Source organism: Serinus canaria, assembly GCF_022539315.1.
Source record: "Serinus canaria isolate serCan28SL12 chromosome 7 unlocalized genomic scaffold, serCan2020 HiC_scaffold_29, whole genome shotgun sequence".
Lineage (NCBI taxonomy): Eukaryota > Metazoa > Chordata > Aves > Passeriformes > Fringillidae > Serinus > Serinus canaria.
Window position 1 is genome coordinate 760,262 of NW_026108147.1, and position 12,204 is coordinate 772,465.

The following is a 12,204-nucleotide window of genomic DNA, read 5'->3' on the forward strand; positions in this document are numbered from 1 at the left end:
GAATCGCGAGTGGCGATGGCGGCGGACGGCGTGTGAGTGCCGGCGCTGGGATGGAGAGCGGGAGCTGCGCTGGCGGGGGGCACTGGGTGGATCCCGGCGGGGCGGAGCGGGGTGGCGGTCGCGGCTCACGGTGCCCGTGTCCGGCAGGGCGGTTCGGCGGCGCGGCGGCCCTTGGCGCACGGCGGCGGCCACGGAGCTGCCGGCCTGGCGGCTGCGCTGCGAGGGTGGGCGGCAGCTCTGGCGTTACCTGGGCGATGGCGAAGGCGATGTCGCGGAGCGGCGAGCGCAGACAGCGCTGGAGCAGCACAGCCTCGGGCTGGACACGGTGCGGGGACCCGGGCCGGGGCGGCGGGGCCGTGCCCGGGGCGGCGGGGCCGTGCCCGGGGCGCACCGCTGAGGTGCCCCTGTCTCCCCACAGGGCGCGACGCTGCAGACGCTGCCGGCGGCCGGCTCGGCCCGGGAGGCGGCCCGCAACGGGATGCGGTTCTACGCAGCGCTGCAGGCCGAGGATGGGCACTGGGCGGGCGATTACGGCGGACCGCTGTTCCTGCTGCCAGGTAGGGCTGGGCACCTGCCCTGGGGGGAGTGCCCTGGGGTTCGGCTCTCTACAGTGCCGGCCTGTCTCGTCCTCCAGGTCTCCTCATCACCTGCCACACGGCCAAAATCCAGTTGCCCGAGGGGTTCCGGAAGGAGATGGTGCGCTACCTGCGCTCTGTGCAGCTCCCGGACGGAGGCTGGGGCTTGTGAGTACCAAGGATGCTTCTTTGGGTGATGGCAGCTCCAAGGTGCAGGATTTAGAGCTGCTGTCAGATCTGCCCAGGCACAGGGAGGAGGGCTCAGCACATGTGAGTGGTTGGACTTGCTTGTGCAGCACTCCACATACACTGATTGTCACAGAGGTGGCCATAGCATCAAGTCTGGCCACATCTCCTCTGGGGCACTATATCCCAAAGTGTCATGTGTGACAGGGTAGTGCAGAGCAATGTTTATTCCTGTATTAGTCAGGTCCCTCTTTTCCAGAGCCACCCCTGGCATCCCACTTTGCCCTAATAAACACAGCCCTGTACAGTGGCTTGTGTCTGGCTAATGGCAATAGCTGGCTAATGGATGTGATGTTTCTGTACATGCTCCTGACAGACATGTGGAAGATAAATCAACAGTGTTTGGCACAGCCCTCAACTATGTAGCCTTGAGGATCCTGGGGCTTGGACCAGATGACCCTGATGTTGTGCGGGCCCGTGTCAACCTGCACAGCAAAGGTCAGCCATGGGGCTGGTACACTGGTGGGAGAGGTCTGGCCACACCTAAGGGCTGCAGGGAGCACTGGGGGCTGCCAGGTGGTGGAAGAACTGTTGTTTTTACTTGCCTTTCATGGCAACTGCATTTTCAATTAATGATGGGAAGCTGTGTTGCATTTTTGTGCCATTGCCTGCTTGCCCTGCTTTGGGACATGCATCCCAGCCTGAGTAGGGTGCTCCCAAACACGGGGAGAAGTGGGCCCTGTGATGGGGAAGAAAGTTGGGAGCTGGCATGGCTGTGTTAACCCTGAAAGCTGATACTGTTCTGTGCAGGAGGTGCTGTGGGAATCCCTTCCTGGGGCAAGTTTTGGCTGGCTGTCTTGAACGTTTACAGCTGGGAGGGAATGAACACGCTTCTCCCAGAGATGTGGTATGTGCCCCCTCACTGTGGAGAGAGGAGCTGGTGTCAGTCCTGCCTCCAGCTCCACCCAGAACTGTCCCAGGCACTGGTGATTGCTGGGATAACTCCAGCTACAGCCCGGAATACCTGGAGGTGCTCAGGCTGCTTGTCAGCTGGGAGCCAGCAGCAGGCCAGCCAGTTGGGTGGATAGCATTGAACACTGCATCCAAGGGAAAAGCCAGAGCACAGCCCTGCTAGCATTTCCCACAGGGTCCCTAACACATTCATGTGCTCCCTGCCTGCCACCAGTATCTTCCAGCAGCCAGAACTGGACCCTCACCCACATGTGAGGCTGCCAGCCCTAAATCCTTGCTTGTATCCTCTCTGAATACTCAGAGGTCTGCTGAGTGTCAGAGAGGGAAAGTGTCTGACACTATCCCTGGAGGAAATCGGGGGCTGCACAGTACCAAGGCCTGCTGGTACTTTGTCAGAAAATGCCATTAACTGTCAGTGAAGGCCTCTGCCTTCAACATCCCATGTGACTGAACCAGCTTCTCATCTTCCTCTTTGAGCTTGAGGTCCTCCCTGCCCTGTGTCAGCCGGGCCTGGAGTGGTGTCAGGAGGGAGTATCCCTGTTGGAGGGGGAATCTGAGCAGGCTGTGTGCTCCCTTAGTGCAGGGACAAGGAAAGGCCTGCCCTGCTCTGGGCATTCCACACAACATCTCTCCAGTGGCCCTTGGCCTTCCTTGTTCCTCACAGCAGCACTTTCTCTGTTGCAATCAGGCTGCTTCCCACATGGTTTCCAGCCCATCCATCACGGCTCTGGTGTCACTGCCGCCAGGTTTACCTTCCCATGAGCTACTGCTATGCTAAGCGTTTGTCAGCAGAAGAGGACGAGCTGATACGGAGCTTGAGGCAGGTAAGGAGGGAGCTGATCCCACTGGACAAGGATACATGGCTCTGTGGCCACCTGCTGTGCTGGCCATGCTCTTGTGAGCCAGCCTCTGGCTTGCCAAGTGGCAGCTCTCATAACCTGCATGGTCTCTGAGCCAGCTCCCAGCAGTGACTGCCCCGGGGGCTGCTCCTGGCAGTCACTCCAGGCTGCCCTTTGCTCTCTCCTGCCAGGAGCTGTATGTGCAAGACTACGCCAGCATAGATTGGCCAGCCCAGAGGAACAACGTGGCTGCCTGTGACGTGTACACCCCTCACAGCTGGCTGCTGGATGCTGCCTACAGTGAGTGCAGGAGCTGCTGGGAGGAATACTGAGGCTGCCTTGTACCCTCAGAGCTCCTTAGGGTCTACTACCAGCTTGTGGTGTATGCCCTGCAGCTAGGATGGAGACTGGAGTTATGTGATCCAGGGGGTTCTCCCTCCCTGAGAGCAGCAGGGCCTTGTGCCCACGTCCTCAGGCCACTCTGGGGCAGAGCTTTGCTCTGTCCTGATGCTTGTTGATCGATGGTTGTGGTGTGAGTTGGGGTGCAGCTTGCCACAGCAAGTGAATCTGGCTGCACGGGGTGGGGATTTGTTCACTGTGTGTTTTCTTCTCCTGTAGCCATCATGAACGTGTATGAAGCTCACCACAGCAGCCACCTGCGGCAGCGAGCCATCACAGAGCTGTACGACCACATCAAGGCTGATGACAGATTCACCAAGTGCATCAGCATCGGGCCGGTAGGGCACTGGCTGATAACCCTTTAGTGCCTCTTTGCTCTTTAAGGACCCCCTGGTGCAAGTGTGGCATGGAATAATCACCAGATCTTGCTCAACTCCTCCTGCTCCTGATGCTCAAGAGCTTAATGCTAACAGGCACAGGAGATGCAGAGGGCATGGGGACAGCTGTGGCCCTGGTGAGGAGTATCTCTCCTTGAGGTCCAGGGGGATGGTCTCAGAGGAAGCTCTGGAGTAATCTCATGGCACCTGCCCTGCTAACTCAGCTATGCTGGGAGATGTCACTCTGGGATCAAGGCCAAGACAGCCTCTGGATGGCTTTGTGTTGGGTGGGTTGGGATGTATGTTTGTGGGGCTGGAAGAAGCTCTATCCAGAGCAGTGACAATGCTCCTCTTGGCAGATCTCTAAGACAATCAACATGCTGGTTCGCTGGTTCGTGGAAGGGAAGGACTCCCCAGCTTTTCAGGAGCATGTTTCCAGGATCCCTGACTATCTCTGGTAAGGGCTGAGTGTGTCCCATCTGGCGCAGCACACCATGACTCCTGACTTGCCTCCTGGTGCTCCCACTCTGCCTGTGCTGCAGCACTGTGCTCTCTCCTCCCACAGGCTGGGCCTCGACGGCATGAAGATGCAGGTGAAGTGCTGTAGGAGTTCAGCTGTGACTGAAGGGACCCTGGTGTGCTGGGGCAACCTGTGGAGTCATGGGATAGTGTGTTCGACCCAGGCCTGAGCTCCTGGCATCTCACCTCTAGTGCCTGGTGGCCTTCTCACTGCCATTTCCTCCAGCTGTGCCAGGAGGGAGTACTGTCTGTCCTGCTAGTTCTCCTCCCTGTGACATTCTGTCCATCCTCATGAGTCCTGGGAGAAGGACAGGAGAAAGCCAGGCCCCTGATTGTCAGTGTGGGCTGAGCTCTGCTTCGCTCAGAGCCATTGTGTCCTGCTGTTCCTTAATGCTAGCCACCTCTCCTGCCTTGGCTGTGCACAGGGCGGACTGAAGCAGCTGTTTTATTTTGTGCTCCCTTGCTGTCCCTGGACCTGCTGCATCTGTCCTCTCTGTGCCAGCCCATCAGCTGTGATGCAGGATGACATAGGAAGGAGCTGTAGGGGGTAATGTGGGAGGGACGTGCTGTCCCATAGTCCCCACAGCTGGGTCAGGCTGCTGCTAGCACCTGCCTCTCACTGTCTGTTTTCTCTCTTCCAGGGCACAAACGGATCCCAGCTCTGGGATACTGCTTTTGCCATCCAAGCCTTCCTGGAGGTAATGCACCCTTCAGTGCTGCCTTGGGAAAACGGTCTCTGCTCATGAGTCCCCAAGTACCAGAGCTGTTGCTGTGCACCCCCTTGGCGCTCTGTTCTGGCCTGGTATCCTGTGACTGAGCTGGGAAAACATGGCTGGCTGCAGCCCCTAGCTAACTGCTCCCTGTGCATCTCTGTTTCCAGGCAGAAGCCCAGGAGATGCCTGAATTCACCTCCTGCCTCCAGAACGCCCATGGGTTCCTCCAGTTCTCCCAGGTGAGCAGAGACGGTCACTGGTGTCTCGCACACTGCCTGTGCAGGCCTGGCTGTTGCTCAGAGCCCTGTTGGATGCATCTGTTGCCTTCTGAAGAGAGCTTCTGAAGGGCTGCAAAGGCTCAGGCCCAGCCTCCTGTTTCCTACTCCCTGTTTTCAGGGAACCGTCTTTGAAGCTTGGAGAGGGCCTTAGCAAGGCCCAGGGATGCTTGGGTTGTCTGCCTGAGCTTAGAGGGGCTGGAAACCTGGAAGCTTAGGATACTGACTGTATCAGCTCAGCTTCTGCTGGCCAGGTGAGGGTCATTGTCACCAACAGCTTGATGCATATACAGTCACTGGTCTTGTTTGTGGTGCTGCTGCACTGAAAGCAGATGGTTCCCTGGCAGGCAAGCTCCCAAAGGGCTTTAGCAGCACTTGCTGAAATCAGGCAAAAAGGTGATTTCTCCCTGCTCCAGAGCTGACCTCTTTCCTGTCTACTTCCCTCAGTGGAAGGCAGGTACTGTCCACTTCCACATGGTTCTGCACCTGCAGTGGTTTCAGCCCATGGTCCTGCAGCCAGGCACCTCTAGGCTGCCCTCACTTGTTTCTTGCCTCCTGCAGATCCCAGAGAACCCACCCGACTACCAGAAATATTACCGCCATATGAACAAGGTATGATGGCTGGCACGGGTCTCCCAAGGAGGTGTGACTGGGGCAGAGGGAACAGGAATCAGGGGCAGTACCTGCTCTCTTCCAAGAACAGAGTGGGTGAGGAAAAGGCATCCTGCTCCCTAAGCCCACCTGATCCTTTTCCAGGGTGGCTTCCCCTTCAGCACGCGGGACTGCGGCTGGATCGTGGCAGACTGCACAGCAGAGGGGCTGAAGGCAGTAATGCTGCTGCAGGAGAAGTGTCCCTTCATAGCCAAGCCTGTGCCTGCTGAGCGCCTCTTTGATGCTGTCAATGTGGTAAGAGCTGCAAAAATTATGCCAAGGGACATGCAGGACTGTAAGAGAAGCCAAGGCCCAAGGAATTGTTAGATCTGGTATTAGATCTGGTTAGGTGTCTGAGCTAGTATAGGCCTGGTGTGGCAGCACTCTGTTGTGATTCAGAGCTGCCTATGTGACCTAATGTCATGTGATGGCCCAGACTGAGCTTGCTTTGTCACGGTGGTTTGGGACCTGGGTTTTCTGTCCACCCCATAGACCTGTAGGTCTGACTTTATCCTCACAGCTGGCTTGGGGCCAGGCTGGAGTAGTACTGCCCATGAGGTTGTACCACCCCCCTCTCTGCTTGTCTGGGCAGTTGCTGAGCATGAGGAACTCTGATGGAGGCTTTGCCACTTATGAAACCAAGCGAGGAGGCCACTTACTGGAGCTGCTGAACCCCTCGGAGGTGTTTGGTAAGGGGAGCTCTGGGAGTTGGTTGTCCTGCCCACTGGGAAGGGACAAAGTGGCCTGGGCTCACTATGCCCAGTGGGTGCTTGACAGGGGATCAGTGTGCCCTGGGTCTGGGCAGCCGGCCTGGAGGCTTGCCCACACAGGGGCTGTGGCACTGATACCCATTGCCTGCTGGCAGGTGACATCATGATTGACTACACATACGTGGAATGCACATCAGCTGTCATGCAGGCACTGAGACACTTCCAGAGGCAGTTCCCTGAGCACCGAGCCATGGAGATCAGGTGAGGCACTGAGATGAGAGCTGGGCAGGGAAGAAGGCAGGCTCAGTGTCCCAAGCTGCCTGTCTGCATGCTCTTGTCTCTTGTGCCTTCCAATAATGGGACCCATCCAAGCCTCCCAGGGGCTGATGGAGCCCCCAGTGAAGCAAACACTGAGGTTGAGTTGTTTCTGAAGTGGATGACTTCTTTCCTGTCCAGGGAGACTCTGCAGAAGGGCCTGGATTTCTGTCGCAAGATGCAGCGAGCGGATGGCTCCTGGGAAGGGTAGGTGGTGTTCCCAGCACCCCGTTTTCTTCTGGCTGCCCCAGTGTGAGAGGGATCATCATGGCAAGCATTCCTGGCTGGCAGGATCTGTGGGAGGGAAAAGAAGGGCTGATCCTCCTCTAGCTGCTGTGCTTTGCTCTCAGTTAACCTCCCTCCAGCCCAGGCAGAACAGGTACAAGACACAGAGAAGTTTGGGGTGGCTCCAGCTCCTCTGGTCCCAGTTCTGCTGACACCTGAGTTAGCTGGGAGCAGGTGCTGGTGGGACTGGGCATGGTTGGGTCATAGGGGAAGGCAGGCTGCAGCTCTGTGCCTGGCTCTGCTCTCCTGTGAACACAGCTGTGTTGCAGCCTGCCTCTCCCTGTGGCCTTCACCCCTGACAGTGCTGCTCTCCCCTTCTAGGAGCTGGGGGGTTTGTTTCACCTACGGCACCTGGTTTGGTCTGGAGGCGTTTGCCAGCATGCAGCACACATACCACGACGGGTAAGAAGGGAATGTCTGGGTGCCCTACCCCTGCCTACCTCCTGCGCCAGGGCAGGACTCTGTGGTGGAGCTGGATGGATCCCTGGCTGTGCATGGGCTCTCCTGCCTCAGGGACTGCTCCTCCCAAATCCAGTGCCTGCAGTATGGCCAGGGCATACTTGCTGCCTCACCCTCAAACTCAGGGCAGTCCCAGCCATGGGCACTGCTTCTCTTTGCAGCTGAGAACTGTGAGCATCCAAATACTCTCTGTCCCCAGTCCTGTCTTGATTCTGGCCCCCATCCCTGCAGGACTGTCTGCCAAGAGGTGGCCCAGGCCTGCCAGTTCCTGATCTCCAAGCAGATGGCAGATGGAGGGTGGGGAGAGGATTTTGAGTCCTGCGAGCAGCGCACATACGTGCAGAGTGCTGAGTCACAGATCCACAACACCTGTTGGGCCCTGCTAGGGCTCATGGCTGTCAGGTAAGAGTAGCCCCAGTGCTCAGGGAAAAGAGATCAAGCTGGGTTGGGTGGCCCTGGGCCTGGCTGGTGTGACCCAGTGCAAAGCAAAGCTTTTGATCATGACTGCAGGCCTCCAGCCTGGGAAAACGGTGCCGTATTCATATTATTTAGTGTCGTGGGGTTGTGGGGAGGGTCCCAAAGCACTCAGCATGCCTGGAGCAAGCTCGGGACAGCCTGGAGGTGGTTGAGCTCCCCAGACATGTGGATGAGGGTTTGCAGATGTTTGGATAAAGATGCTTACATTTCCCTTGTGCTTTGTAGGTACCCTGACATCAGTGTGCTGGAAAGGGGCATTAAAGTGTTGATGGATAAGCAGCTGCCCAACGGGGACTGGCCTCAGGTACATCTTTAGTCTTTCCAAGAAGTTCCTGAACACGCAGCAGTCCCCTGTCACTCATACCATTCTGCTCTCTGCTTGTCTCCCAGGAGAACATTGCTGGGGTGTTCAACAAGTCGTGTGCCATCAGTTACACCGCGTACCGCAACATCTTCCCCATCTGGACACTGGGGCGGTTCTGCCGGCTGCATCCCCACAGCCCCCTGGCTGGGCAGCTGCCAGCCAGAGCCAGAGCCAGCCCCCAGGCTGGGGCAGGGCAGGAGGAGCAGGGAGCCCTGTCTGCTTGAACCTGCGGCCCTGGACTTGTCATGGATCCCGGTGTCTGCATGGGGCCGTGGCGGTGTGTGTTGCGTGGGATATCTCCATGCTGACCTTAGCATGTGGACTGCTGCCTCTGCCAGGGAAGGGTGCTGTGCCAGTGCTGCAGAGCCTCTGCTTGCTGTTGAACCTCTTCTAAACATTCCCTTTCTAAGGTTTTTTCCAGGTATATTCTCCATCCCCAGATGGGGAGTGAAGTGCCTTTTCAGACCTTTTGAAGATCAGATGAAGGTGCCGAGCTGTGTTGTATTCCACATTTGGACAGACTCTCATCCTGGGTCTCAAGGCTGCCTTTATTGTCACAGTCTGTCTGTCTATACCAAGAGTGTGGGATTTGGGGTCTCCCCTGTGCCCACCATTGGGGCTTGGGGGGCACTGCACAATCCCTGCTGAGCTGACCTCTGTACTGTGGGTGCCAGTGATGGCCTTTGAGTTACTCGCTCTACTCTGGAGCCCTGCTGGGAGGGGAAGGACACCTGTCCTCCCCCAGATGTGTGAGAAAAGGAGTGCTTTGCTTAATTTTCTTATTGTTCTGTCCCCCAGCTGGTGGCACCTACCTTCTGCAGGTGAAGTCACCACCAGCCCTTGGAGAAGGGGCAGCTGAAGCAGAAAGCTGTGAGGTGGTTGGCATCATGGCACAGCCTGAGCCCCAGGGCTCCAGGCTTCCCCCAACTCAGACCGTGGTGCCCTGGGGCATTCACGGATCATTGTCAGAGCTGGAAGTCAGATGGGATAATAAATTGCTAAGGGTGATGCAAGAGGAACTTCACTGTGTTCTCCTTTCTGTTGGCTAGTGTGTGTCCCAGGCAGAGGGGAGCTGGCACAGCAGCCTCATGTCATGTGGCTTGGGTTGCCTGTCCCCAGACGTGTGAGCACCATATCCACCAAACCATGCTGGGAGCCTGTGCCTCCTCTAAAGCATTTAGCCACAGAAAAATGTAATCAAGGAAGCAGCTCACTAAAGGGGAAGGATCACTTCCCTCATCCTGCTGCTCACACTCATGCAGATAAGCAAGACAGAAAAACTTATTTGTTTAAGAAGATTCAACTCAGGCTGTCTTAACTCAGCCCTGGTTGCCTTTTCCAAATTATGGACCTCTTTACACCTGTCTGGGATATTACTCTGCATTTAAATTTCTTCTTGCTGAAACAATTATTCAAGTGTCATGTGGTGATGTGTCTTGAGAGGACATGGCTGTGTGGATTTCACCTACTGTTAAAATCTGCTCCAAGCTGCAATTTTGGATTGAGCACATGCAGAAGTAGATACAGGTTATATTCAGTACAATTCTTGTTTGATAGAAACTGCTTCTTCCAGGAGTCCTCTGGCACTCTTCCCAGGGATCTTCTAGAGTGTTTTGATCTCTGATTTCAGAGATCCCAGGTGTCAGTCCTAGACTACTGCCAGGATGTTACCTGAGGTGATTTTTCTCCTTTGGAGAAACTCTCAGGTTTGGAATCTATTCAAGATTCATCCCAGGCATCTGGAGTCTTTTGATCTATGGTTTTGGGACCTGACATCTTGGGTGGCAGCCCCAGACTCTTCCAAGAAAACTTCCTGAGATTATTTTTCTGTTTTGGAGGAAATCTGTTTCTGTTTTTCAGGAGTTGCAGCACATGAAAAGAGAGATACAAATGCAGACTGGATTATTACATGCAATAAAAAGAGATCCAAGATTTAGCCATGACCATGGTGATCCTAAGCACTGTCTCTTGACATGATGCCACCCACTTTGTCCCACATGGTCTTCCAGTGCCATGGTACATGTAGGAGAAAGCAAGTGATCCTCAGGGTCTGTACAGGGATCAGTACTGTGTAATATTTTTATGAATGACATGGATGAAGGGATCGAGTGCACCCTCAGCAAGTTTGCAGATGGCACCAAGCTGAGGGTGCAATGCCACACCTGAAGGACTGAATGATGCAGAGGGACCTGGACAAACTCAGGAAGTGGCCCATGGAAGCCTCATGAGGTTCAACAAGGCCAAGTGCTGATGCTGCACCTGGGTGAGGGCAACCCCCAGCATCAGTCCAGCTTGGGGGATGAAGGGATTGAGAGCAGCCATGCCAAGGAGGAGCTGTGGATACCGGTGGGTGGGAGCTGGACATGCCTTGGCATGAGCTCTGACACAGAGCTGCCTCCAGCCCTGGGGTCTCGGCACAGGAAGGACATGGAGCTGTTTGAGCAAATCCAGAGGAGACCATGGAGATATTCCAAGGGTTGGAGCCCTCTCCTGTGAGGAAAGGGTGAGAGCTGGGGGTGGTCAGCTTGGAGAAGGAAAGGCTCCAGGGAGACCTTAGAGCCTCTTCTAGTGCCTAAAGGGCTTCCAGGAGAGACAGAGAGGGGCTTTGGACAAGCGTCTGGAAGGCCAGGACAAACAGGGGAATGGCTTCACACTGCCAGAGGGCAGCAGGTCTTTGCCATTAAGAGGGGATTCCATGATCCAGCACAGAGCCTGGGTTGGGCAGGAGGTGCTGGATCCATCCCTGCTGACCTGGCTGTGTGATGGGCTCCAAATGGAAGGATAAGGGGTCCTAGGCCATGGGTTTGTGTTAGGGTCTCCACGAGGAGGTGAGCAAGATGAACACACAACAGTCCAGCACGGAGCAGGACATAAAGATGATGTGGCAAGCACTTGGCGAGCTGAGCTGCCACCAGTTCCCCCAGGAGGGAGTTGAACGGCCACCCCCTCCTCAGGGACTCCTGGTGGCAGCACGCCCCAGGGGACAGAGCAGCATGCCTGCCCGTGTCTGTGTCACACCCCTGCGAGTGTGCTGGGCCACCCAGCACCAGGACTGGTCCCAAAGGGGCCGTGGCAGGGCCAGTGGAAGGCCCTGGTGCCCTTCCTGCCCTGCTCTGTTGGCAGCCACGGGGGCTCATTCTGCTGCCCTGAGCAGGCAGAGCAGAGGAGCAGCTGCTTCTTGTTTGGCTGTTCCTAAAGTTCCTGCTGGGCTGTGTATTCAACACTTGAGGCAAGGGCTTCCATGCAAGCTGGGGCAGTTTGGGTGGGGTGGGGGTGTGTCCTGGAGCTCTCTGTGACACAGTGCACCATGGTCACCATGGCGTGGAAAGGGAGAGTGTGTACCATGGTGACCCTTTGTGACACGTGGTGACATAGGTGCTGGTGGTGACACAGCCACACCACAGCGCTCAGTGCATTCAATGGGACCAGGCAGTGCTGTGAACACAGCCACGTTGTTCCTTGCTTTTCCAAGTGTTCCCTGTGCAGGTGGCCTTGAGGCCAGACTGCGGGTTTCAGTGACCCAAAACCTTCCCAAGGTTTCTCTGTGTCAGGTGCCCTGAAGGGCAATCTGTCGGACTTGCTGACCTAGAGCCTTTACAAAATGTTTCCATTCGCTGTGGCAGGAGGCCTTCAGGCCAGACTGCAGGACTCAGTGTCCTGTAGCCTTCCCAAGCCTTCTCTGTTCTAGCTCTCTTCAAGCACAGCTGCAGCACTTGCTGACCTGCAGCTTTTCCAAGGCTTCTCTCCTGGAACTAGCCTTAAATCCAGACGTTGACATGGCAGAGGGACCTCCCAGCCCACCCAGGAAGGTGGAAAATTGCCCCTGTGGTGTCGCACTACAGCGACGTGCTGACTTGGAGCAGCTCCAGCTGCTGCAGAAGAGTGAGTGAAAGAGCTGGGCTGCAGGCCTGCCCCATCCTATCCCATCCCTGGGAAGATGTCCATGGATAAGACAGAAGAGGGGCTGGGGCTGGACTCCCTGGTAGCCTGGGGCATTCTGGAGCTGTCCCTGCCTGGGGAGGCTGCAGGGCTGGGCTGTCTTCTCTGGCCTCTCTTGCAGCTCTTTAGCTCTGGCATTCCTTGCTCTT

General features: G+C 56.4%; 1 protein-coding gene across 1 annotated transcript; it reads left to right on the forward strand.

The window, feature by feature from the left end:
* LSS (lanosterol synthase) lies at nt 1–8,487 on the forward strand. Its single transcript, XM_030232330.2, has 22 exons — nt 1–32; nt 148–325; nt 419–557; nt 635–743; nt 1,138–1,259; nt 1,572–1,668; nt 2,422–2,557; nt 2,764–2,872; nt 3,191–3,309; nt 3,708–3,805; nt 3,914–3,941; nt 4,509–4,565; nt 4,748–4,819; nt 5,417–5,467; nt 5,612–5,761; nt 6,099–6,195; nt 6,372–6,477; nt 6,673–6,738; nt 7,138–7,218; nt 7,507–7,677; nt 7,978–8,056; nt 8,143–8,487. The coding sequence occupies exons 1-22, from the start codon at nt 16–18 to the stop codon at nt 8,338–8,340; spliced, it is 2,280 nt and encodes a 759-aa protein (XP_030088190.1). The 5' UTR covers nt 1–15; the 3' UTR covers nt 8,341–8,487.
* The last annotated feature ends 3,717 nt before the right edge of the window (nt 8,488–12,204 follow it).

Bases quoted from the DNA above. Each gene is read 5' to 3' on its own strand.
- LSS (XM_030232330.2), top strand. The intron at 3,310-3,707 runs GTAGGGCACTGG...TCCTCTTGGCAG, and splicing joins AGTGCATCAGCATCGGGCCG to ATCTCTAAGACAATCAACAT. The intron at 6,478-6,672 runs GTGAGGCACTGA...TTTCCTGTCCAG, and splicing joins CACCGAGCCATGGAGATCAG to GGAGACTCTGCAGAAGGGCC.